Raw genomic sequence first — 27616 nt, 5'->3', positions numbered from 1 at the left:
AATAACTGCCAACACGAAGAACGAATAGAGGAAGAGCATCATAAAAATGCTGATACAATAACAATGAGAGGACTGAATGGCTTTACTGCCTTTCTGGAAAAAACTGCACCTCGAAAACTAGACATGACTTTGGATGTTCTCAATGAACGGATCAGACTGTCTGCCTGCATCCAAAACCTGGAGGAAAGAATCTGTCTGTCTGAGCTGAAAGAGGCAGAAATTGAACAAATTAAAGAAGCTCTGAAGATACATGAAAAGAACAAAATTAATGATAAGGTCACTGTAGAATTTGATGAAGCCTACAAAGGCAAAGAAGCCATTGAAGGAGACATTTGGTTAATGACTTTAGTAAAAGGGGCAGTATGTTGTACCATCTGTGAGGAGAACTGTCACTATCCTGGATGTTCAACCTCTAGAAAGCCCGAGGACTGTGAGGTGATGAAAGATGGCCGGTGCACTGTGTGTACTTTAAAGTGTCCTGCATCTGCTCATGTGAAAGGGAAGTGGAGATATGTGAACAAGACAAAAAGGGTTCAGAAAAGCCTGGATGAGATTAAAAGAAAGTCAAAACGAGAAAACAGTTTGGATTTTTTGGTCAATCTTGAGAAAGATTTGAAAAAGCTGAAAGCAGAAAAGTCACAGCTGCTGGAAGAAGCCCTCCAACATATTGACAATTTAGGGCAGATTGCTTTGAAAGTTAATTCAGTGTCCACATTTGTCCCATATGACTTTCTGATTGAAAAGCTGAATGACAGAGAAGAAGCAAACAAAATTCAGAAACTGGAGGAGATGAAAAGCAAAGAGGATGAAGGAACCAGAACAATCATTCAGTCTATGTGGGGTAAAATGAAAGCAACTACCAAAAAAATTCAAAAGGCCTTAAAGTAGCAAAACTGGTATCAGCTAAATGGGGTCCTTTAAGAGTGCATCTTTGAATTAATGCAAATGTTTGGATGAAAACACTGGCTCAATTTCTCATGTCATAACAATTGTTCCTCATGTAAGCTGTGTTAAATACATTTAAATAGACTTCAGTGCAAATACATGCAGCACATAAAACACCGTTCTACACATTCCTAATGTTAAAGTCTCAGTGCAATACCACAAGAAAATAACAAATACTAATACTATCAGAAAAACAAACCACTGTTGACATGAGGTACCAGCCAATGCACAGCAAGGTCAGGTTTCAGAATTGATCATTTTCCAATTTCCTTTAATTCTTACCCTGTTTATACACCAAACAAAATATTTATGTTAACAGAAAGGTAACTTAAAAACTGATACAGAATAATATCTGTTTCTATTTACTTAGGTTTCACTAAATACAATATAAAAGATCAAATAATAAAAATTCCTTTGATATGAAAATCCAAACTGCTAAAAAAAATCCTACTCGTCCTTATAAACCACTGTAACATGTTTATAACTACCCATCAGCTATAGCAATGTGATTAGATGACAGTGGTGCTTTCCATACTTAATCATATGTGAAGTGCTCTTGCAGTTTATCGACAACTCTTCACTGTTGCCACAGTTTATCTGGGATCTTAAAATATTTTCATATTGCTGGTAAAAAAATCTATGTGGATTCTTCAAACTTCGATGTGAAATCAAAACAAGTCAGTCAATCTTACACTGCTTTTGCATGGAGAGTTTAGATTTGCCATCAACTAATTTTGATGGCACGTCATAAACAGCTGGAGAAGCACAAAGTTTTTTACTCTTCTGGCTGAGTTTGATGATTGTATTATATATGATGTAAATGTTCATAATATAATTATATTGCCTCACAACAGCAGCACCATGATAATGGTTATAAGTACATGAACTATTTTACTCTTGATTTTCAACTGTTTTGTTACAAAATAATACATTTTGTTTTTACTTATATTTACTTCAATTTCCTAATAAACTATTATTCTTAGAAATGTGTTGGGATCATAAGAAATTATTAGATTTTTGTGTGTTTGACATTATGTTCCAATTTTACTACATTTTCTTCTATTTGTGATTACTTGATGTTCTGTGAATATGAACACAAATGTGATTAATAAATCTCTGAGAAAAGCTTTGTTCTGGTCATTTGTGTTTTAAGTTTTACCTTGAAACAGTCTAGACAGAAACACATTAAACACAAGATGTAATTTGCTCTCAAGTTAAAGGGGCAGTACTACGTAAAATTGACTGTGTTGAGCAATATATGTTTTAAAGTTATTCTCATGAAAAACATACTCAGTGTTGTCTTGGTCCTTTCATCTATGTTTGAGAAATCAATCTCAACTGTTCAGCTGTGCAAAATGCCTGGGGGACACAGCCATGCCTTTGACACACTAGGAGTTTTTAAAGAGACAGCAGCCCATTTTCAAGGCATTCACATAAAGTCAATTTCCATTAAATCTTATTTGATATATATGGGATTTTTACCACTGAAGGTAACATGGTTACTTCATTATGCTATTAAATGGAACTGTGTGCCTAGCAAAAACTTAGTTGCAATTAGAACTGAATGGACAGAGGTAGGCAGTGGGAATCAAACCAGCAACACACTGACTGTGAGACAAACTACAACTGTCTCCACTTTTTCCTATTAAATACATATGCAATGCAGTATAACACAACAGCTGTATTTAACTCCACAAATGTCACACTCCTGCACAGGATTAAGACAGCAGTGTGCTGACAATTAAACTCCTATTGCTCCCCACTTCATATTGTAATCTACATGTAAAGCGTTCATGCCAGTCATGTTTTTGGATGTATTCATGAATAAATTGGATTTCATTAAAAACATAAAAATATAACGATGTCTGAATATTTTTTTAGTCAGTTACCCAATTGGAATGCTCCCTTTGTATTTTTTTCATACTCACTGAGTTTTCTCATACAATAATACAGCATAATAATAGGATGAGTAAATTTTAAACAGTTTGAAAAGCAAAGTTTCATTTTGTAAAATGAAATGCATTTCTGAAAACCTTATCTGGACACTCCTAACTGTCAACAGGTAGGGTGTCTCAAACAGGTCTGTTCACATGGTGAAATACATACATAAGAGATACTATTGTTTACTGTGGAAGATAACATATTTCCTGATTAGAAACATATTTGCAAATCAGATTTGCTTCTCTGGTTTTTCATTATGGTATGTAAAATATTATGTAAAAGACAAACCTCCTTATATCTGCTTAACCTCATGGTGTATTTTGCTAGTGATCCCATCAATTTTTATGAACAATTACTTGATAGTGTAAAAAGCACATGCTGTGCAATGCAACAAATTCCCTAAAGCCTTTGGAAGAAAACCAGGCCTACATTATAATCATGTCTATTAGTACAAGGTGGTTCTTGACATCCATTGTTTCTTGTCAGTCATTAAGTGTTTCATACTAAAACAAGCCCTAAAAAAGCTCATCTACACAAACTTCATGGCTTAATTTGAAAGTGACCAATCTCCACATGTAATTATGAACATATTTATTTGAACATATGCCTTACATACAGCAAGTGATCTTATGATCACTGCAAATAAAGATCACAATGAATCTAATAGACAAAGGTCAACCAGCAGCACGTACAAGGTCGCATAGTGACTTTTTTTTTTGTTGGTATGTGTCATGCTGTGCATTTTAAAATGCTCCATCTAAAGACATCTGAGGCCAACAATGTTGGGGTTTGTATGAGAGGAATGTGAAGATAGCACTGATTCTGTTAAAGTGATAGCATTGTGCTGCTGTCAGACAACATTTTTCCTAACAAGTGACATATCTGTAAGAAAATTTCTTTCAACTACTCATCAGGATAGATGCTAAATTGTATATTATAAAGAAAACATCAACAGCAGATAATTGGTTGTTCTGACATAAAACAAATATCAAGCATTTTGCAATAAGCAACTCTACATGGGAATTAAACCGTTATGTGGTGCCTTGAATTTTTTTTGTTTCTCAAAATAAACAAAAAAGTATTACATGTTTGAGATTTTGTGACTGAGATCAGATTTTTTTCAAATCACAAAAATAATTTAAAGGCACTAATGTGTGGATTATAACAGGAACTACAAAGCTATTTTAAATCAAATGCAGACAACTGAGCAGAAAAACAAAACAAACCATAAATGATGATACAATTATTCATCCTTGTTTAGCACATTATCATAAAAAAATTAGTTTAGATGTTTGGAGAAGTGACATGTCTTGCGTGCCATGCTGGGCATTCAGAATGTTTTATCTGAAAACGGCTGGCAGCACCCGGAGCAGGGTGTTTCAGTACAGTGGTTCTGTATGAAGCAACTGTCATCTGACCTTACAAAGATAACAAACCGTCTCAAAGCTGATAATAGCTGAAAAAGACTTTGCTTCTTTTTACTATACAACAATGAACCAATACAATGACAAAACTCTGGATTAGGAGCAGACATAAACTCCTTTTGCAAAGTTTATCTAAATAAGTGTCTATAGCTGCTCTGTAGATCATTCATTAGAATCAAGGCAACTAAAAGACTCAAACAATATATTCCTCTGCCTCTGGGGAACTTTTCTTTAAATCTACTGAGCTCTGACAGTCAGAAGCTTGGAATCAAGTCAAACTTTGGTGCCACAGAAACTGTATGTACAATACACTATCAATACAATGGAGCAGAAATGTTTAGTATCATTAAAACATTTTTTATTTTGACCCTAAGTTCTGTAGAAGTGAGAAAACTATTCTAACCTGTCCACTTAGATGTCAGATGGATCCCTGATGTAAAAGAGCCAATCAAGAAACCATCTACTGTATACAGGTATCCTTGTTGTAGAGCAAAGTAGGCCTTCAACATTTAGACAACCAGCTTCTCCACAAGCCTGAGATGCTGTGACAGGTCATGTGAAAGCAAATGCAGTAAATAAATGGAAACATTCAGCAGTTACCAAAGTTTAAATAAAACAAAGATAGATGTGTTATAAACACACATTTTCACTGGAAAAAACCTTAGTATTGCTTTTATAAAGTCTTTTATTGTCAGGAAACATCATCCTTCCAATTAATCAAACTTGTCAGCATGTTGGCCTGTCTTCTCAATCATTATAAACATATTTTTATAATTCAGCAAAATTGCTAACAGGGTAATAAAAATATGTTGAATACCTAAATATATGAAGAAACCACTGAACATGACATATGAAAAGTTTACCTTACAGAGAGCTGTGTTTTCAATCACGTCCTTAAAACTTCAATAAATAGATTTATAATCTGATTCAGAAAAAAAACGACTTCTAGTAATAAATTAGCCACAAATAAAATATATCACAATGAATCATGAGGTCTCAGTACAAGGCTACAATATCTGTCTTAGGATAACATTTGTTATTCAGTACATTTCAACAATGGTTTGAATGCCCAAAAATGAAACCTTAGATACAATGCTGTGCATTTTAAAATGCTTTATCTCATCACAGCCTACACCAACCATAACAGCAGATTCAGATCAGTGGTTCTGACTCTGCAAAGCAATGAGGGTAAAATCTATAAAGCTGCTATGAAAATATTTAGTTTCAGTTTACTGCAGAGACATATTTTTTTCCAACGTAAGAAAAGAAATCTACCGAAATCCAATCTCAGTATTTTTGAAGGAGAGAAAAACCAAAGTGGTACAAAATTAAATCTTTTCCTCAGTTTTCCAGACTTGAATCACAAACATTGACTGACAAGAGGCAGTCAAGCTTCTTCTACTAATAAAAAGTTCAAAAGATTTATGTTAATATAATTATAATGATAAATGAGAAACTCATTATTCTGCACAAAGTTGAAAGAAAAATACAACTTCTTTGTTTTTTCATCAAGGAGTGGAAATGCCTGGTGTCCTGCCAAGAAAAATAAAATGTCAAGTTATCCACTGTATACACATGTTACTGTCTTAGGTTCAGCATTCCTCAGTTAGTTTGGATAAAAGGTGAGCCTGATGCATTAGCAATGAAAGCAATTAAATGTTTTAATTCAGGATTTAGAAGTCCAGTCCTTTGAAGGCATTTTACATACAACATATTTGTTGTTGGTAGCTCTAAAAGAGAGATGCAGTTCAAGCCAGGCAGGACATCTAAAGCTTATCATTCAGATAACATTACTTCCTTCACAGATTATTAAGAGTTTAAATAAAAAAAAACAGACAAAATAGTTCATTTTGTCATTTTTTATGTTTGCCTTGAGAAATGCTATAAAAATACTGTACAGATAAATGTTTCCTAGCACTGTTAAACTGATTACCAGATGCCTAAAAATGTAAATTTAAGTTTATTATTTTGATAGTGTTATATGTTTATTTAAAACAAAACTGAAATATTGACGAATGAAACGCTGGACTCAGTTTCATTGGCAGCTACATGGTTTAGGACAAACGTCATCAGCCAGAGGAGGTAAAGAAGCAAATGAAAGCTTTCAGCATAGTTCTGGGACCATTGCTGAACAAAAACACGCGTCAGTGAAATCATGTGACCAGTTTCCTCCCTTCTGTCAGAATATAAAACTCTGAATGCTGATTCTCTTCACTCTTCCTGCCTTCATAGCCTCACTGAGCATTGTCTAGAGCAGGTGTGTGGTTGTCTCCACAGGTAGGAAAACTTTCTAATGTTAGAACCTGAATTTTGGAGGTTAGAATAAAAACTGAAACATCAAGCTGACATATATGTTTGTTTTTTTCATTACATTTTTAAAGGACCACTTAAAAAATGTTCAACAATTTGATGAATATGAACGTAGGGTTTTACAGCTGATTTGATCTTTTAAAACAGACATCTGCTAATTCCAGTTGTGCTTTCGCTGTTAGGTCACTAATGTGAACTGTATACAACAGTGTGCCTAATTAATTACTTTAACACACTGACATAATAAGATTAAAACAGATAACAGCAAAAACAGTGACTTCACTATTGGTTTTTGATTAAAAACTCTTTTCAACCTCACAGGAGTGAACTTTAAGACTTCACCATGCAAAACATGTAAGTAAAAACATCTATTGTTAGTTTATGTAAATCTATACTTATCAATCTATAAAAAACATATTTAACGTGTTTCTAATGATAAAGTTTCCAAACTTTATCATTTATGCATAGTAAAAGAAACTAAATAAGATTTTTTTTAAAATAAAGAGAAAAGTTATAAATTATCTGAAGATATAGTTTTAGAGTATTAAATAGGACAAATGTCTATATGTTATACTGAATGTAAGGGGAGTTGTTAACCATTTTGTTTTAAAGTTGCTTTACGATAACAAGTTTGTTCATAGTAAAAAATACTAGAGGGTAGGGTAAAAAATGCCTTCTCAAAGACTGATTTTATTATTACATTTGATCTTATTCATATTTGTAAGTAAGAAGAATGTAACATAATTTAGCCTGTTAAAGTTTTAGGTTCTTTGCTGCTGCCTCTAATCGGTTAGCAAAAATTAGCTGAATAAAACATGAAACAAGCCTGAACCATTATGGACCTCATAATAAAGAAGAGAAAGCAAACAGGAAAGAGAACTTTATTTGTATTACTCTACTCCAACAGTACTGAACCTCTAACCACTCCTGCATCTGGGATTTGTAACCCAATATGCTGCTAATTCAGAAAGTATCAAGCCATAAAATCATGTGATTCTTAAGAAAATGAAGTGCTTAGTTTATGAAAATATTTGATATAGATATATATCCCAATAGTTCTTAATGTTTTACTACTGTTTTTCTTTCATTTTGTACTGAAACAGATACTACAGTGGGGTGAAACATATTTCCCCCTTTCTCATTTGCTACTTTTTGCATGGTTGTCATACATCTTTCAGTTTAAATGTTACTCAAAGATAACATAAGTAAACACAAAATGCCATTTTTAATTAGTGCATTTCACTGAGGGAGAGAAAAAGTAAAAACCTACATATTTTTCACACCACTGTATTCTTATGATGGTTGTAATGATGGGTTATTCTTCTTACTCGAGATTTTTTTATTATTTTCAAAAGTAGTTATTTTCTAGGGACTGGCTATTTTCTGTTTTTAGATCAGATTCTCATCCAGTGACTACTCCATCATGATTTTCAGGATGAAACGGATAAAAACACTGACTGGAAGTGCCAGTGAAAACCTTGAAGGAAACATATTAAACAACATGAACATTATGTACTTTTCAGTATTATTGTTTCTTATTTATTTATTCTGGTCTGGGTACTCAGAACATGAGTACAGTCTCCATTAAATCAACAGCTCTCCCTAACCCAATCAAATAAACATAACCTAGTCCAAGCAATGGCTACCTGGAAGTGAGACATATTTTAAAAATAAGCAGGATATGTACCACTCATCCTGACTACCAACTATGTTAATACTGTACCATTGTACATCAGCATACAATGATAATATATTACCATAATTTGTATATTTTTATTTGGCTTTCACAATATTAATATTAATTTAAAAAGGCATTTGGGAGAGGAATTTAAGCTAGTAAATTATTAATTTTTTCAACAGGAATACATCATCTAAATTCAAGAACATCATCTCAGAAAGTCTCCTGATCCAGTCAGGATCCCCATCCGTTTTCCAACTAAACACAAAAAAAGAGGACTTTGGACCTCTGACTAAGAAAACTCTCGGAAAGAAAAATTTGAACAAGGCCAACAGAACAGTGCTGCTGGTTGGTGAAACAGGAGCAGGAAAGTCTACTGTCATCAATGCTCTGGTCAACCACACCATGGGAGTGAAGTTCGAGGATGAGGTCTGGTTTAAGATTGTAGAAGATGAGAAGAGAGGGCAGACTGAAAGCCAGACATCAGATGTGATTGTTTACGAGATCTTTGGGTTCGAAGATCAAACTCTGCCGTTCTCTTTGACCATCATCGATACACCTGGGTTTGGAGACACCAGAGGAATTGAAAAAGATCTTATTGTCAGTCAAAGATTGTTTGACTTGTTTCGATCAGATGAGGGAATTCAGGAGATTCATGCTGTGGGTCTGGTGGTGAAGGCCACAGATAATCGAGTGAATGATCGCCTTTCATACGTCTTCAATTCAGTCATGTCTCTATTTGGAAAAAACCTGGAGCGAAGCATTGTGGCTCTCATAACTCACTCAGATGGAAGACAACCTAAAAATGTTCTTCAAGCTCTTGAAGCTACAAAAATAAGATGTGCCAAAAACGAAAAGAATCAACCTATTTATTTTCTTTTTGATAACTCCCAAAGTGATGACCGATCAGAGGAAACTGAATTTCTAAAAATTGCTACTGAAATTTCAGAGAGAGGTTTGAGAACCTTTACAACCTTCTTGGAGAAGAAAACAGCCCAAAAACTGATAATGACTACAGATGTCCTGAATGAACGCATCAGCCTGACAGCCTGTATCCAAAACCTGCAGGAGAGAATCCGACTAATCGAGCAGAAACAAGTGGAACTCAAACAAACTCATGACGCTCTTGTCATACAAGTAGAAGACATGAATAAATCAGAGACGTTCACTGTTGAGGTTGATGTTGTTTTCAAAGAAAAGGAGCCTCTGAGAAGTCAAAAGATTTTCAGGCAAAATATTTTTGAGAAAGCAATGGTCTGCACCATCTGTGAGGAGAACTGCCACTATCCTGGCTGTACACTTGTTCGCAGTCCCCAACATTGTGAGGTCATTAGAAAAGGTCATTGCACTGTCTGTACTGGTAAATGTCCTGCATCAGCTCATGTGAAGGAAAACTGGAGATATGTCACTAAGACCAAGAAGGTTAAGAAGACTGTAGGAGCTAAGAAAGAGATAAAGACAGAGAAGGGTGATGCTGAGAAAAACTTTAATATTGTAAAAGGTCTTATAAATGAAATACAGAAACTGAGATCAGAGAAGTTCCAGCTCATTGATGAGGCGTACCAACATGTTATCAAACTGGAGGAGATTGCCCTACAAGTCGATGCTGTGACCACTTTAGTTCACTTGGATTTCTTGATTGCGAAGATGAAGGAGAAAGGAGATACAAAGAAAGTTCAGAAACTGGAGAAGATGAGAATCCAAATGGATGAAGGGACCAAATTAGCACTGCAGTATTTGTGGGGCAGAGTAACAACCGTGTAAAAAATGACTAATCAACAGTCACAACAAATCTGTGACAAGTTTAACAAGGAAGGTTTTCCATTTTCCAAAGTATGTTGATAAAGGGAAAATGATTTAATTATTTAAGTTGATAAATTGCACTATCATTTGTTCAACAATTTTTTTTTATCCTTGTGATAATGTAACTTTAAAATATGATGTGCAGTATCAGAGAAAACAGGATAATTAATCAGAGACTGCATCTCTTGTTTCTTGTAATGAGAAACCAGAGTAATAAGGAGCAAAACAACAAATATAACAAAAATGATGATGTATCTTTATAGTGATAAAGACTACAAACTTGATAAATTAGTAGTATGTTGGGAACTGTTACTTTTACAATCTTTTCCACTATTCTAATAAAAGTCTGAATAAATGTCAACATATTCATAAATATGATTATGTTCAACAGTAATTATTACTCATTGTAACCGGTGTATTGTATTTAACAATGGTTAGGTTTGTGTTGGTATGATTCTGACTGTAGAACAATCTATTGGAAAAATACTTCATTTTAAATATGTTTTGGTACAATTTTGATACCACATAATATTGATACGATTTTAAGTGCAGTTTTGACTTATAATACATTATTTTTAGCTGTAAGGTAGACTTGAAATCCTCTCTAAGTTTAGATCAATATTTAGGGCCAGTAGTACATTTTCTTTCTTTCCTATGTGATATTATGTAAATTAAGTTGTGGCTGACTATGACACTGTATATATACTGAGACACTCCAGTTAATGTTCAAACTATCTATTGAAAATAATTTTAATATCTCCCAAGTCACCTTTCATTTATGTCATACAGTGTTCTGCATAAAAATATCGGTCTTCTGTGAATTAAAGATTTGATAAAATCAGTGTGTTCTGTGTTTATTGGATCCGACTCAAACCAGTGATGGAATCTGTACAGACTCTAATATTTGTTTAAATTCAGACCGTCAGTGTGAAAATGTAATATTAAAGTTTAAAGAAACTTTCAAAATTAGACCGGAAATATTCTCTGCAATTTCATACTCCACTAGTGTATTTTGTATTATAAGTATTTAAAACGATAGTCTGTCCTTGCTTTTAGTCCCGTAAAACCTTCATCAGAATCTGTAGCAGGAACAAGAGTAATTTGCCAAGTCTTTTCCTTGTATACTCCTTCTGATATTAGATACCTAGCATGTGTGCCATTGCCATCTAAGATTTCCCTTTATGCAGAAAATGAGTATTATTCTGCTGCATTTATATTGTATTAATTTTTAATTTGAACAAATACAAATCTGTACCGGTGTATCTTAAATAAAGCATAATAAACTGACCTTAAACATAGATAGATGATTTTTATGCTTATGTTCTATGTTCCAGTAAATCTCCAAGCAAAGTTAGTGACTCAAAGTGTCCACCTTCATCTCCTACCTCACCGGCTCGTGCACCTGCTCCTCTGCCTCGAACTAAACTGAGAGCAGAACCCTCCTCTCTAGACATCAGCAGTGCAGCAGTGAGGTACGTAAGGAGGAATCCGACTGTCTTCCCTGAATGTTTAAAACATCCATGACAAATTCCAGGTCTCCTAACAAACACTGCTAACACCTGTAACCTTATTATTTGAGCTACTGCGTATCCACCACATGGCAAATGAATCAGACATTAGAAAAAGCTGAAAAATGGTATCAATGATTGCTACAATCAACTCACTACTCCTACTACTGACTCACCACCAGGTGGTGCTCTGTGTCTGAATAAGATGATTTTATACCTGAGAGCTTGGCTGTACCAAGCTTTTCCACTCTAACCAATAGGAAAAGTCAACTGCTTAGGCACTATTTGCCCATCACTAAGACAGTTCTAGGTAAAATATTTCAGAACTAAATTAATTTACATGAAAATACCTAAATTCACTCAAACATAAAGATAGAACCCTAAATAACCTATTTATACAGTTTATCAGTAAAAAGCACATTTAGTTTATAAAGGACATGATGCAAAGGACAAGTGCAAAAAACCAGTAATCCCTCTGAAGGTATTGATGTTTATATTTTAGGTTAATATTCCTTTGGTGGTTTTATTATTTTGATTCCATCCAACCTGTTATTCTAATTTATAGTACTTCGTAGATTTAAACTTCCCATATATTAAGTATTTATGTCTTAATGGTTTTTAAGGCTTTAATCTAAGCTTGATAAATATTTAACATTGTTACTTTTAACAACTAGTTTTGAAAGGATGGAATCATTATATAAGTTTTCAAAATGGTTTGAGTAAGTTTGTTCCTCTTCCAGGACTTCCACTCTGGACACCTTGATCTCCAAAAGTGCTCTGATCCAATCAGGAAATCCATCTGTTTACCAGCTGAGGCCAAAAAAGGAAAAATCTGCAAAGCTGACAAAACTGACAGTTGGTGAAAAAGATGGATGCAAGAGACATAAAACAATCCTATTGGTTGGTGAAACAGGAGCAGGAAAATCCACTTTCATCAATGCGCTGGTCAATTTCACCATGGGAGTGAAGTTTCAGGATGAGGTTTGGTTTCAAATCGTGGAGGAGGCGGACCATGAAACATCTGAAGTGATTGTCTATGAAATATTTGGTTTTGAAGGTAAGGCCATACCCTACTCTCTGAGCATTATCGATACTCCAGGATTTGGAAGCACCAGAGGGATAGAACATGATGTTAACATCAGTCAGCGATTATTCGACTTGTTTCAATCAATGGATGGTGTTCATGCAATTCATGGAGTGGGTCTGGTAATGAAAGCGAGCGATAATCGTCTCAGTGACCGACTGATGTATATCTTGAATTCCATCATGTCGCTGTTTGGAAAAAACATAGAAGACAACATCGTAGCTCTCATCACTCACTCAAATGGAAGAACACCAAACAATGTCCTTAAAGCTCTTGAAGTTTCAACCATTAAGTGTGCCAAAGACGAGAAGAAGCGGCCTGTCTACTTCCTGTTTAATAACTGTCAGAGCGAAGACCGGAACGAAGCAGCAGAATACCTGGAAGGGGCCAATAAGATAACAGAGAAAGGACTGACAGAGTTCACTGCCTTTCTGGAAAAGGCGCGACCTCAAAATGTCAAGGCAACTGTTGTTGTTATAAAGGAACGCAGTGAACTGACAGCCTGCATTCAAAATCTGCAGCAAAGAATAATTGAAACCGAACAAAAACAGGAGCAAATCAGACAGATTCAACATGACCTGATTAAATATAAAGAAGAGATGAAAAAGAATGAACATTTTACTATAGAAATAGAGGAGTCCTACAAAGTCAAAGAACCTCTAAATGCCGAAAACTGGTTTAAAGGTGGTTCTTTTGAAGGAGCTATGTGCTGTACTCGCTGTGAGGAGAACTGTCACTATCCTGGATGCATACTGGCCCCAAGTCCTGCCTTCTGTGATGTCATCAAAGGAGGTCACTGCATCGTTTGTAGTGGGAAGTGTCCCACATCTGATCATGTGAAAGAAAATTGGAGATATGTGACCAAAACAAGAAAAGTAAAGATGACTCTGAAAGAAATAAAGCAAAAATATGAAAACAGTAAAACTGAAAGAGAGAAAAACTTGAGTTACTTAGAAGGTCTGGAGACAAAAATAAAACATTTGACTGCAAAGAAATATGAGCTGCTGGATGAGTCCTACAAGCATGTTGTCAAACTAGAAAAAACTGCTCTGAAAGTTGATTCAGCGTCTACTTTAGTCCACCTGGACTTTCTGATTGAGAAGATGAAAGAGAAAGGAGACAAGAAAGTCCAGAAACTGGAACGAATTAAAAGAAACATGGATGAGGGAAGCAGAGCAGCTTTACAATACCAGCATTTTGCAGAGAATCAGATGTAGACGTAATGATGAGGTCATTATTCTCACTTAACTGATTAAATCTTTCATGTTACTTTTTTCATGTAATACGAAATAAACAAAAAGTGGTGGAGGGAAAATATTGATCATTTGTTACATAATTCATTATGAAACATCAAAAAGGTTATGTCTCAATTACAGGAATACAGAAAACATTAATGGTCTGGTTTATTAAAGATGCCATATCACATATAACTATTTATGGTGGAGGTTATTGTTGGCACAATTGTTTATTTGTAGTTTCATTTCCACCCACACAGTGGTTCATTAAACTGTTTTAGGCAGAAAACATACTTTCAGTGTTCACAACAGTCCTTTGAAAAGAAAACAATAAAAATACATTGTGAAACAGTTACAAATAATAAGAATGTTCCAAAGTAATCTAAGATGCATAGCTATAAATGTATCCAGACTGCATGTATAAGCAACTGTGAAGATGATTATTTCAAAATGGTAATAATGTATTTTTGTTCTTTAAAGATTTTATTAAACAAATTTGAAACCAAACGCGTTTGTCTCCTGGTAGCACCTTTTAAAAAATTATATTCTTGGTTGCTGCACTAACTTAGAAAATTAATGTCAGTGCTGCAGCTGATTGAAAGGCGGAGTGTTCCCAGGAGAAATTGAAGTAAACTCTTCAGGTGTTTATGACTGGTCTTCAATAAACTCTTCTAACTCTGCTGCTCATTAAAATAACAACAGGTAATAAAGTCCATGTTAGTGAAAAGCTGCAGTTCACTAGTAATCCTGTTCTTGGACTAGTTTTACTGATAGGGACTCTGAAGAGGAAAGCAGTCTACGGCCAGGGCTGTCTGACAGAGAACAGCAAATTATTTTACATGTCAGAGGATCCATTCAAAATATCGATAATATTGATTCCAAGTTGGTGTCGGATTGATACTAGTGTAGTAAGATCAATACTTTAACTTTGAATGCTGCAAGTCAATGACTGTAATCTGCTGGGTTTCCCTAGATAGAATAACTAATCGAGTATACTACACGTTTGATAACTAGGATCAATTGGAATCTATACGTGATAGAATTTAAATGGTCAGTGCCTCGAGACCACATTTGTTGTGAATTAGTGCTATATGAATAACCTGAATTTAATTTAGCTTCAGATTTCTTTGAAGTTTAATTTTATTTCATATTAAAATGTGCCGTAAACACCTTTAAACTTTGTCTAAATTCTGTTCTAGGTTTTAAATTCAAAGGAAAAACTACAAAACCCCCTAAAGGTCAGAAGTTTCAGGATATATCAAACTGATATATATATATATATATATATATATATATATATATATATATATATATATATATATATATATATATATATATATATATATAAATAACAGCTTTATAAACTACTTTTATTTAGAAAAAACAAAACAGATGTAGCACATGTTGATGCACTAAAATCCTTTAAATCCTTTAAAATCCTGCATAATAGACATGCAGGAATTTATTACTACCTTTTTATTCTTTTTATTCTAAAGGTAGTAATAAATTCCTGCCTTTAGAAAGTATCAGTATTGGCAATACTGGCCCTGTATTTACTTGGCATCAGATCAATACCAAAATAAGCAGTATCATAAACCTCTAGCTTGCTTAAAGAGCATAAGCGGCTCAGTGGCGGTCAACTAGATAGACAAGTTTAGAAAGGTCATAACGACAGAGAAAGTGTGGATGAAGAGTCCAACAGAGGATTCTTCAGATGCTCCACAAGAGAAAACAGAAGGAGATCATGGAAGGAGTGTAACTCCAACCAAAGTCAAGCTGGGCCTCAATGCACCACCTCCAGGAGATTATATGAAGCAGGAGAGGAGAGCGCACATTCCAGCCACAGAGGAGATTGAGATTAGAAGTATCTGATTGGAGAAGCAGGGAAAGGAGACAGGATACAAAGAAACAACTAAATATCCAAAGAGAGACAATGATGAAAGAAACAGCTCATTGTGTTCTGGTACAAGAACATGCGAATGAAGACCTACAAATATCACAACAGCACAAAGTATCTTATGTGCTAGAGCTACATAGACACATAACCAAGTTCTTATCCCAGGTCCTTTTCTTTTAAATGCTCACAGTCCATCAATCTATCTATCCATTTTCTATACATGCAGGGGTTTGTAAACCCTGTACAGGTAACCAGTTAAATTTTTGAGTGTTGGGAATCAAATGTAATTAATTTGAAACAATGTAATTACTTCTGTTCTCCACCAGAGGAAGTTGTTACAACTCAATGCTAGCAGCAGTCCACTATCACTAGAGGAATGTATCAGTGTATAAATGTGTGTGAGTTTGAGTGCAAATGGGTGAATGTTGTTCTGGTCTACAGCTTTTTGAATGGTCAGTTAGAGAGGAGGATCACCATTTAAATTCAGTTCATCTCAAATACCTTAACCTAACTTTAGAGAATATAGAAGGAGCACTTATTGAAGCACTAAAACCTGTCAGAATGTCCAACGTTTATACAAAATAAAGATGCAGAACATGTTGACGCACTTCTTCAATTGTTGACTGTTTTCAATGACCTTGTATTTCTTGTTTTTATGATGTGAAGCACTTTGAACAGCCTTGTTGCTGAAACATGTTGTACAAATTAACTTGATTTTATTTTATTTTTATAACCCTTTATCATAACACCTACCTTTATAAAGCACATGTTGATGTAATAAATTCCTACCTCAGAAAAACCTACCTTTATAAAATCGGAGGCAACACATCATTGACAAATTAACAAAACATCAGAATATCCTACCTTGATCAGATTCAGGCTTGGGTTATAACTTCAGATTAACTTACCTGAATTTCTAACTTTAGGTTATTGCAAAAATGAAACAGTACGTATATCGACATCAAAACTCAGTGGATATGAATGTTTAAGTGGCAAATGGCCTGTTGTTGTTACACTTCACGTTACACCGAGTCCTTCATCCAGTATATGAATACATTCACATGCTGACGGTGCTAAGCTACATCGTAGCTTACCAACTGTCCTGGAGTGAATTGCTAAATTATAACTAAAAAGAATTAAAAGTTAATTCTTAATGTGACAACCGAAGGTGGGACCAAGTCATTGCTTTGCAAGTCTCTAGTCTTTATCTTCAAGGTCTGAGTCAGGTCTCAGACAAGTCCCAGGTCTTAAACTGGGAATTTCAAGTCCTTTGTGCCTTTTTTAACAATGTTGCAATTATTTGTTAAATGTGAATAGATAATGTGAACTATTTTAAATCTGAATTTATCTCAAACCACGATGAAAGATGTGCAACTGAACTTACAAACATTAAGTAAAAAATGAACTGCCTGGAGTAAATCTATTCTCAATATGTTTCTCTGATGCAGATCAAGTATATGATCTGTCCTCCAGCGGACCCATTTCAATGATGTGATGGAGAGAAGACTGAGATAAACTCTCTCACTAAGTTCAAGTGAAGAACTCGCTTTCTGAATCAGAGCCCCGCTCATCATTCATCGGCAAAAACTAACGAGATGCAACTTATTCATGGATGAGCATGTAGCACCGGATTTAAAAAAGCATGACGAAAACTGTATGAAAACCAGCATAGCCTGGAGAGCACTAGCAAAAAACACAGCTGAGTCAGCTGTCTCATCATAGTAATGGAAAGTACCACCTACCGTTCTTTATGCAACTTCAAATGTTGGACAAAGCTGGAAGTTGCTCCATCTTGATCTGTGATTCTCTTCTTGCACGTTTTGCATGTTGCTCTTTATTTTTTGTTGAGTACTTTGTAGTTTATGTAACCAAAAAAAACATGAAAAAATAAACAATATTTCCATTACTTCTTACTGCGAACCCATCTGATGAATAAGAGAGTATGTTGAATTCAGCAGGTCCAATGAACAGACAAGATGCAGCTGTATCTCTCGATCTGGGACTCCCGTCTTCCCACTCTCCCACCGGGCAGCTCGCCATCTTCTGTCGGGGTAATAAAGACGAAACTGATTCATCGAAGTAGTTGGAGACAACAGTTCTTCTTGGGGAATCTATAAATATTTCAGGTTCTTTCTGCAGGAACTCGATCAGTTTCAGGCAGCTAGTCTTATTTTCGGCTGGGTAGAGTCACCAGATGCAGACAGTATGCTACATACTTTGCTTTGGCTTCAAGGATGTTTTTGAAGATGAAGTCTTTTTCTTTACTAGTAAGATCAGTATGGCCACACACAAATCCTCCCAAACACAGCCTGTGTGTGAGCAAAGAGAAAGAAATGTTTGTCCTCCCACAGATAATCAACACAGACTCACAAGATAGTTGACGGTTGTATGACGCGGTAATGCCACAACCGGAATTAGCAGCTCAGCAAAAAACAAAGGAAATAGTGACTGAAATGCTGCTTAGCACCTGTTCCAAGTCTCACATGGACCTTTAATTACCATTAATACCAATATCAATGCGTTTATGAGTGCTGGCAGTGCGCTACGGCATGAACAGAATGAGCTGAGCCGTAAACAGAACTAATGGTGGCTGCTATCTTAGCATTAGCAAAGCAACTGGCTTTAGCTTCAGAAGCTTTATAAGAACAATACAGTTATTTATCTGTATTTAGTGAGAGGCGATGTAGTGAAAACATTGATGAAAGAATAAGCTCTCGTGGTCAGAGTAAATTAGCTAATGCTAAACAAATATTTAGCATTAGCTATCACACAGTTAAACATCGCAAAGAAAGAAAAACATAATAAAGCAAGCAAGTTGTTCTGGATTAAGCAGTTGTCTGTTCCCAGACTCCTACTGTGAGCCGTCCAGGTGAGCATGTTGAGGTCAGCGAGTCAGATAAACAGAGAAGACGCGGCGGCCGCTCTCGGTCCGGCGGTGAGTGAAATGAAAATGTGTCCTCCGCAGCGCAGTCTGTGAGCACGTAGAAAAATACTGCTGCTGTTTTGGGACGTCATGGGGAAACAACTATTAATGGCTGGGTATTGTGGGACTCAGAGTTTTTACCAGTCTCTTGATCTCTGTGGTTTCTTGCTCTCTCCCATGACAGAGCCCAACTATTGTACATTATGCTATTATATGCCCTTATACTACATTTTGTGTCCATAGTGTCCACACACATGGTGATCAGGTGGTTTTATAGTTCGAGAGACCTGGACATTTGTTGGTCTAAATCCAGGCAAAAGGAAAAGTTCCTTGATAATTTTTAGATGCATCCCTGCTCCATCACTCCTGAATGAAATGGCTGGTTCCCTCAGGCATCCAGCTCTGCAGAGGCCTGGAAACAAGCAGTTCTTTAGGGTCAGCCATGAAGAAGTCAACACAATAAACTGCCATTTCAAAACATTGTTCCTTACCACCACCATCCAAATGTCTGAGTACTGCTCATCTGAAACAATAATGAATTACTTTATGACAGTTACTATAGAAAGAAATGCGTCCCAAAACAAAAGGCATGTGGAGGAACCGAATATTTATCAATCTAACTGGAACTCAGTCTAATGAAGCTCATTCTTAGCTGGTCACTGGGATATTTCTATCCTATTCTAGCTACATGTATGGAGCTGGTAGCTTTTGGACCTTTTCATTAGAGACAGTCCAGAAACATGAGCAAAATAAGCTGTGCTTCCTGACCGATGCTGCTCTTATTTTATTTAAATCCACTCTGACCGCAGAGTAAACGTCGGATATTTGGTTATACAAATTTCTCTGCTGGGAGACTTTTACTGAATCTATGCCAGTTTCCTGTTTCAAACATTTTCCTTAAAATACACTTTGCTGAATAATAGGCTCCAACACCATCATTTAAAATGTTACACTGTCAGTACATTAGTCACAGCACAAACTGGTCAGTACAGTTATGGAGACGGTCATATTAAAGGATAAAGCTTTTTCTACATTAGCTTTAGCTGGTTTGTTTGCCTCTTCAACCTTTCTTTTCTATTCTGAGGGTAATGACCGCTTTGAGATGTTTTACATGATCAGCAGAGCCTGCAGACGTCAGAGCCAGGAGACATGAGTCCAGTACAGACAGATCAGCAACATTTAACCTGAGAAACAAAGAATTTCAAACTAATAAAATAATGGTTGATGGCTGAATAATTTGACACACCTGGACCTCACCAAAAGAATGGTTAGCTTTTTGTTTCAACCTCACTTTGCATTATAACAACTCAGAGAATCTTTAATGGTTTCTGAAAGTTAATTACATCCACTTTACGACCAGCATAGATTTACTATGTTAACCTCACTCCAGCTGTCGCTGTGAAACAACAAGCCTCCTCCTTGCACAGGTATAGCATGAACAGGTGAGCCAACACTGGGTGCAACACTAAACGCGTAATGTTCTGCTTTACTTTTAAAACGTTTACCCACACAGCTTTGAGCTTTAGTCGTTGTTGTTTACCATCATCTTTAGCATTAGCGAGCATTAGCTTCCCCGGGAGTGAACACAGACATCGAAACTCAAACCATAAAGAAACGCTGGTCAGAATTTAAACTTGCATCTAGCTAATAATGGTAACTTACCTCGAGTGAAAGACTTTATGATCTGCAGAAAAAGGACGAAAACCAGGAAGTGCGACGCTCTGAAGTACACGGGGTCGACCAGGCCGGAGCCCAGGGGCAAATCATCAGGGCAATGATGAGTTTTGTAATTTATCCAAGTATCTTTCAATCAACTTATATGCACATTTGAGTAGCTTCTGGTTAATGCATAGGTTTTGTTTATACTGCTTATCAGTCTGCATTGTGTCAATCTCAGGGCTCCCTAGTGGCTGCGCGGCCTCCTAAATGGTCCAACAATATTAAAGGAGACTATTGACCCAAAGGTTAGAAATCAGTAACCTGATGGGGCCAACCAGCAAGGAAAACTTCACCATAAAATGAAGGGTTTCTGTCTTTGTGATGAAGAGTCAGTGCAAAACATGATGTAAATGAGAAATATGTGACATGTCAGGCATAACATCGGTTGTTCACATCAGCCCAGTTTACTTACCATATAAACACAGCTGTCCTTACCTTTTCAGCAGATTTTTCAGCAGCCGATTCAGTAGACATTTATGACACAGGATGACATCAAAAGCTGCAGATGGTTGTTAATCCGTCTGTGTTTTCTACTGACCGTCGCCGACCTTTCCTGATGACGAGCATCTCCAGTGACCTTCCTTTCCTTTGATATGGAGCCTGTGGAATAAAATAAAAATGAGTCATGGCCAAGTTTTTATTGTTGTAGTTTGGATTTTCTTATTTCAAAGGACAAAACATGTAAGTACCATGTCAATGAGTTATCAATGAGTTAAGAGCTGTTAGGAATATAAGCAGAAAACGTTGCAGAAATCCAACAAATCCATTGTTAACTCAAAATTCATTCAAGTTCACGACCTGGTGTAGAGTTATTTTCCACAAGTTCTGTTTGAAGTACACAACACACTTGCAAATAATTTACAAAGAGAGACAGCATTTGTAACTTGAGGGGATCATAGATTACTTTTAAAAGAAAGTCAGGACTATACAAATGGAACCTGTGCTAATGGAAAAAATCTGTGGAAAAACCAGTCAAAAGAAACCAAATAATATGTAATAATTACTGAATGGTGAATAAAAGTGAGGGTGGAAAAGGCTAAAAGTCAATATTTCTTTAAATATTTTGTAGCGTTGTATGTGGGTTTGCAAAGGGAGTCGCTAACCAGAAGCTAACGCTGTTTGGGGGGCAAGGCTTGGAAAAGTTTGGGACTTTTGAGAGAAAGTGAAGAAAACATAAGATTTTTTTCTTTCATTCAAAACTTTTGCTAATTTCAACGTGTCATATGTTAATTTTAATCTGAAAACGGATAGTGAATAAAAAATTAAATAGCTAATATGAAGGGATGATATTAAATAAACTCGCGCGAAGACTGAAAGCCACGTTGCTCTGCTAGCAGACTCAGCTAACTAGCATTAGCTTAGCAGCTAGCATGCTACTAGCGTAAAAAGTATGGAGCTGTTCACACTGCTAACATTAACTTTAGACTTTGTTCGCGTTTACACTCTAACAAGACCGGAATATAAACGTACGGTACGTTATGAATAATTTAAGTATATGAAAATAGAAATACAAACGATATCGATACTTGGCTCCACCTACGTTGATCAGCGGTCTGGGGTAAAGTATCATATGTGTAGTTGCACTGCCCAACCAGCAGATGGCTCCAAAACAGCGTCCTTACTTTATTGTTCCACCCAGTTTAACCATGAAAAATAATAATTTAAAAAGCGCCACAGAGAAATTATTAGTAAACCATATGAAGAGTGGAACAGCAATAAATGCAGTGAAATAACTGCTGGAAGTTGCACCTGCTGGGTGATGTTCCATCAAGCAACCACTAGATGGCTCTAAAGCTACCTGTTTATTTTTGTTAAAATGTATATTCTAATCTTTTAAGTAAGTTTTTAAAAAATAACAAAAAGTATTTTTTTAAAGTTACTTCTACTGTTCTTTTTTCTTTTATAACTACTTTAGCTTCATTTTTTTATTTAAACAACACTGGATTATTCAAAATACATAATAAAACTTTTTTTAAATGCTATTACTGCGGTAGTTGTTGATTTGCATATTTTTATTTTATTTTTGTTGTGATTACGCGTCAAATTGTTTTCTTAAAACGATCATTTCGGTTCGGATTGGTATTACCTGGTTTCTGTTGTTTGAAATGACAGAAGTGGAAGTCGTGGTGGATTTTCCCACGGCCCATGAACGCATCCCCGTCCCGTTGGCAATGACGTGTCAGGAAGCCCCGGAAGCTGTCAGTAGTGTCTCCAAAATGGCCTACCAGACCCTCCAGCAGGAATATTTACAGATTCCTGTTGTTACCAGGGCTTACACCACGGCCTGCGTCCTCACCACGGCTGCAGTGGTAAGAGCAATCCGAACCGAACCGAGTCGGTCAGTCAGTCAGTCAGGACTCTGCTGGTTTCTGTTGAGCTCCAGATGTTTCTGTTGCAGATCCGAGCGTGAGCTCTCATTCAGGAAGTTAGCTTCGCGTTTAATCTTGTCCCGAGCTGAGAACTCAGTCAGGGTTCGGTTCCGGTCCGTTTAACTCGGCCATGAGCGCAGTCAGAGATTATAATCTGGTTTTATTTAGTCTCAAGCGATTGGGGGGGAACCGGTTCCCTCCGTCACAGACTGACCCTGAACGCACCATTGGATGTTTAACATTTTTACCTTCAGTCTGACCTCAGGAGGGTTTTATTGACAGTTAAATCAGTTTTATAGTTTTAATCATGAATTGTTGGTTGTGGATGTGGAGTTCTGACTGATGGTGACCCGGACCTGACCCCAGCTCGGGCCAAACACACCGGGCTGCGGGTTCTGGTTGGTTAGAGTCCGGTAGAACAGCTGATGTTTGGGATGGAAGATGAGGGGGAAACCTCCAGATGTTCCTGAACAGCTGGCAGAAGCACCAACTCTTCATCCAAACCCGTAATCTGAGCAGAACTGGGAGGAAGGCTCTGCTTCCCGCTGAATAAAAGGTTAAAGTTATGGCTCTTTCTCCAGTAGCAGTCAGTTTACCAGCGAATCTGAGGAGGTCTCTGACTGAAGACTGTCATAACATGCTAACAGCTCAACATCTGGCAAGCAGAGATGATATTCCACAGCAACATGTCCTGGATGACATGATCAGCTGCTTATCCACCACCTTTGCTTATGCCACTCTTTCAGTCTGTCTGGTCAGACAGACTGAACGAGTGGGGGATAAAATCCTAGGGGCTTAGGGTCACAGTTCAGGGATTATTTAAGCTTTTGATATACTAATCAGATGCTCCCAGTTGCTATAGCGACACCTTATTGCCATTATTACGCATCATGATAAATGTAATCCATGCAGCTGCTCAGCATCCAGAAGCAGAGGCGATAATTATCCAAACAGCTGAACCAGAAACTGATTAGCCAATCGGAGCTAAGGCAGCAGAGCTGCTCCGTCATGATTGGAGTGATTCAGCCATGACGTTGGGACCAGGATGGACCCCGCTCCGGCTCAGGGTTCCCAGCATTAATCCAGCTCAGGTTGACCATAATCTCTGGAATAATCCTGGTTTCTGAAGCTGCTCAGGTTCTTCCCGGTTTCCTCCCACAGCAACTGGAGATCATCACACCGTTCCAGCTCTACTTCAACCCAGACCTGATTCTGAAGAACTACCAGGTACCGAGTCGCTCCTCTACCTTTCAGCAAACCGGGTCAGAACCAACGCAGCTGAAGGATTTTCTCTTGTCTTCTCAGGTATGGAGACTCTTCACCAACTTCCTGTTCTTCGGTCCAGTCGGCTTCAATTTCCTGTTCAACATGATATTTCTGTATCCTGCTGGTTTGCATGTTTCTGTTTCACAGCAGCAGGTGTTGCTGCTGACGCAGCGCAAGAGGTTCTGAAGCACCGCTGCAGCTAACGATTAGCTTAGCAATAAGTTAGTCTGACGATTAATCAGTTATTCTGACGATTAATCGGTTATTCTGACGATTAATCGAGGAATCAAATAAAAAAAATTTTTTACATTTTGCAGATTTTTTATTGAATATCAAACTTATTTCTTAAAATGTTAGAAGTATAATAAAAGAAGCAAGCAAAGAAATAATTCATCATAGTGTAAGTTAGAAAGTCAACATTTGTCACTGTTCATCATCAATTAGTTTTGGGCCCAGTCAGTGTATTTGGGGCCCAGTCAGTTAGTTTTGGGCCCAGTCAGTTAGTTTTGGGCCCAGTCGGTGTATTTCGGGCCCAGTCAGTTAGTTTTGGGCCCAGTCTGTGTTCCAGGCCCAGTCGGTGTATTTCGGGCCCAGTCAGTTAGTTTTGGGCCCAGTCAGTGTATTTCGGGCCCAGTCATTGTGTTTTGGGCCCAGTCATTGTGTTTTGGGCCCAGTCAGTTAGTTTTGGGCCCAGTCTGTGTTCCAGGCCCAGTCGGTGCGTGTTTTCCCTAACCTATGGGTCCCAGGTACCGGTACTGCCGGATGTTGGAGGAAGGCTCCTTCAGGGGTCGGACGGCTGACTTCGTCTTCATGTTCCTGTTCGGCGGCCTGCTGATGACCGTATCCTTCGGGGCGTTTCCATGGAAACACAGTGTCTCACGAAGAGGGAGATGGCAGGAAACTGTCCGAGGCCACAAGTTTACATACGCCCGATGAAGAAAACGAACCTTTGAGTTTTTCCAGACAGAAATAATTGAGATTCTGAGTCTGACTGCAGGTAAACTTGTGGCTCCTTTAACGCTCTGAGCAGATCTTCGGCATCTTCGTGAGCCTGGTCTTCCTCGGCCAGGCCTTCACCATCATGCTGGTGTACATCTGGAGCCGCAGGAACCCCAACGTGCGCATGAACTTCTTCGGCCTGCTGAACTTCCAGGCGCCCTTCCTGCCCTGGGTGCTGATGGGATTCTCCCTCCTGCTGGGGAACTCCATCATCGTCGACCTGCTCGGTGCGTCACGCCGCCGCCGCCGCGCCGAGCGAACCGCATCGGAACTCATCCTCCATTTTGTTTCCAGGGATCGCTGTGGGTCACGTCTACTACTTCCTGGAAGACGTTTTCCCCAACCAGCCTGGAGGCGGACGCTGGCTCAGGACGCCGTCCATCATGTGAGGACAGACACTGAGTTCATCCTTTATTTTACATTTATTGTTTCTTTTCTTTCTGCACTTTATTTTATTTACATATTTATAAAATCTTCAGTATTTTTGACTCAGTGTTTCTCTCCTGTTTGACTATTTACTTNCAAAACTTAATTATTTTCACTTATATTTTTATTTATATATGTCTTTGTTTATTTTATTTTATTGATTTTAGAATTTCCTAATTTCCTTATTTTACTTTAGATTTGCTTCTGGATTAGATTTTATTAGATATATTTATTATTCTAGTTGATTTTATTTGTTTATAATTTACAGTTTATTTTAAAAAGATAAAGTGAGAGAAAGATTGGATTTTATTCATTAATCTCTAATTGAATTTGATAAAACCAGCTGGTTCTGGTCCAGATTACATCCTGGTTCCGGTCCAGATTATCAGCTGGTTCCGGTCCAGATTACGACCCGGTTCCAGTCCAGATTACGACCCGGTTCCAGTCCAGATTACGACCCGGTTCCAGTCCAGATTACATCCCGGTTCCATTCCAGATTACATCCCGGTTCCGGTCCAGATTACGACCCGGTTCCGGTCCAGATTACGACCCGGTTCCGGTCCAGATTACGACCCGGTTCCGGTCCAGTAGAACAGTATTCTGGCCCTCCAACATGTCGGCTCTGAAATCAAACTGATGTTTTATTGTTTCTGTTTGTCGGATCAAAGGTGATTCATGGTTCAAATGAAAATCTGAAAAGTGTGGCATGCATTTACATGGTGGCCGTGTGGGGCCAGCCTCCTGCCCCCAGCATGACGCTGCCATCCCCGTGTTTGGTGTGGCTGAGCTTCCTGTCTCTGGCTCCGCCCACAGAAAGATGCTGTTCGACACGCCGGAGGAAGACGCCAACTACAACCCGCTGCCCGAGGACCGGCCCGGCGGCTTCGCCTGGGGGGAGGGCCAGCGCCTGGGCGGCTAGCCCGCGGTGCCTTCAGGGACCCTCCGGCAGAGACGGGGAGGGGACGGACGCGCTCGGTGTTTCCTGGTGTTTTAGTTCTGGTGAAGAATGCCAAACAGCCTGGACTGGAATCGGTTTTGTTGTTTGTGTTTTTGGCTTTGATCATCTTCAGAAACTCTTGGCCGGCGCCGAATCGTCATGCCGACGCCGTTTTCAGGAGCGCCGCAGCTCGGGACTGCAGACAAACATTGGACAATGAGTCTGCGGGACTCCATGTTTGTCTTGTCTCAGATTAAAATCCTGACGTGTGAAAAAGATTTAAATATAAAACAGAATTTATTCCTTCTTTTCCATTTCACTTTTTAAACAAATAAATGTGTGCAGCAGCAAACGACGACCAGTTTCATTCACAGAGATTCAACCGACTCCAGGACTGACCTTGGGGGGCAGCGGAGGACGAGAAAGGACACAAGGTCACTGCTGCTTCAAACTCAGCGGGCATCAAACCACCGACAGAAACAATCTGGACAAGTCATCAGAACTACAGGCTGACCTCTGACCTCCCATTCACCAGCAACATTACTGGAAAAGCTTCCAGTCTGGTTCCCATGGTTACCACAGTAGAGAGGCTGGCCTAGTCAAAGTGTTCAATTACACCCATACAAACACAGAATGTGGAAGAACCGCAGACCTGGTTCTGGTTCTGTTGGACCTCAGTGTTGATCATCTTACAGAACCGACTGGAGAGTCGGGTCGGACTCAGCTGGTTCCAGTCTGACATAAAGAACTGGGATTTCAATAGGAAATGTCTCATCAAAGAGGTCAAAGGTCACATGTGGGGAACACCAAGGTTCAATCCTAGGACAGGAAATAAGATCAGCTACCATAACTATGATGATGCACAGCTCTACATTATGATGTCACCAGGTGACCTTTGACCCCATCCAGTTACTGAACAGATGCTGAGAACAGATAAATGTGAGGATGAGACAAAACTTTGTCCAGCTGAACAGAAACGGAACTGAAGTTATTATTGGACCTAAAGAGGAGCGATGCAGTCCAGGGCTGGGCAGTCCTGGTCCTGGAGGGCCGAGTCCTGCAGCTCTTAGTGTCTCCCTGTCCAACACACCTGGATCCAGCAGCTGAATCTCCTCCTGGTCCAACACACCTGGATCCAGCAGCTGAATCTCC

At 37.9% G+C, this 27616-nt stretch overlaps 3 protein-coding genes across 3 annotated transcripts; all 3 read left to right on the top strand.

The window, feature by feature from the left end:
- The first annotated feature begins 6 nt into the window (after nucleotides 1-6).
- Nucleotides 7-2715, top strand: LOC106956200 (uncharacterized). The gene has a single exon (XM_015046873.1). The coding sequence runs from the start codon at nucleotides 64-66 to the stop codon at nucleotides 886-888; it is 825 nt and encodes a 274-aa protein (XP_014902359.1). The 5' UTR covers nucleotides 7-63; the 3' UTR covers nucleotides 889-2715.
- Nucleotides 2716-6267: 3552 nt separating this feature from the next.
- LOC106956182 (uncharacterized) lies at nucleotides 6268-13910 on the top strand. Its single transcript, XM_015046844.1, has 4 exons — nucleotides 6268-6587; nucleotides 6942-6974; nucleotides 11436-11573; nucleotides 12350-13910. Exons 2-4 carry the CDS (start codon nucleotides 6964-6966, stop codon nucleotides 13908-13910), a joined length of 1710 nt encoding a protein of 569 aa, XP_014902330.1. The 5' UTR covers nucleotides 6268-6587; nucleotides 6942-6963.
- Nucleotides 13911-22565: 8655 nt separating this feature from the next.
- On the top strand, nucleotides 22566-26742 carry derl2 (derlin 2). The gene is made up of 7 exons (XM_015046868.1): nucleotides 22566-22776; nucleotides 23998-24063; nucleotides 24142-24215; nucleotides 24849-24942; nucleotides 25133-25328; nucleotides 25396-25486; nucleotides 26341-26742. Exons 1-7 carry the CDS (start codon nucleotides 22573-22575, stop codon nucleotides 26444-26446), a joined length of 831 nt encoding a protein of 276 aa, XP_014902354.1. The 5' UTR covers nucleotides 22566-22572; the 3' UTR covers nucleotides 26447-26742.
- Nucleotides 26743-27616: the final 874 nt, after the last annotated feature.

The sequence above is a fragment of the Poecilia latipinna genome, unplaced genomic scaffold, assembly GCF_001443285.1.
Source record: "Poecilia latipinna isolate Pla-1442-1.1 unplaced genomic scaffold, P_latipinna-1.0 Scaffold795, whole genome shotgun sequence".
In the NCBI taxonomy this organism is placed as follows: domain Eukaryota; kingdom Metazoa; phylum Chordata; class Actinopteri; order Cyprinodontiformes; family Poeciliidae; genus Poecilia; species Poecilia latipinna.
This window is presented reverse-complemented; position numbering and strand designations above follow the sequence as displayed.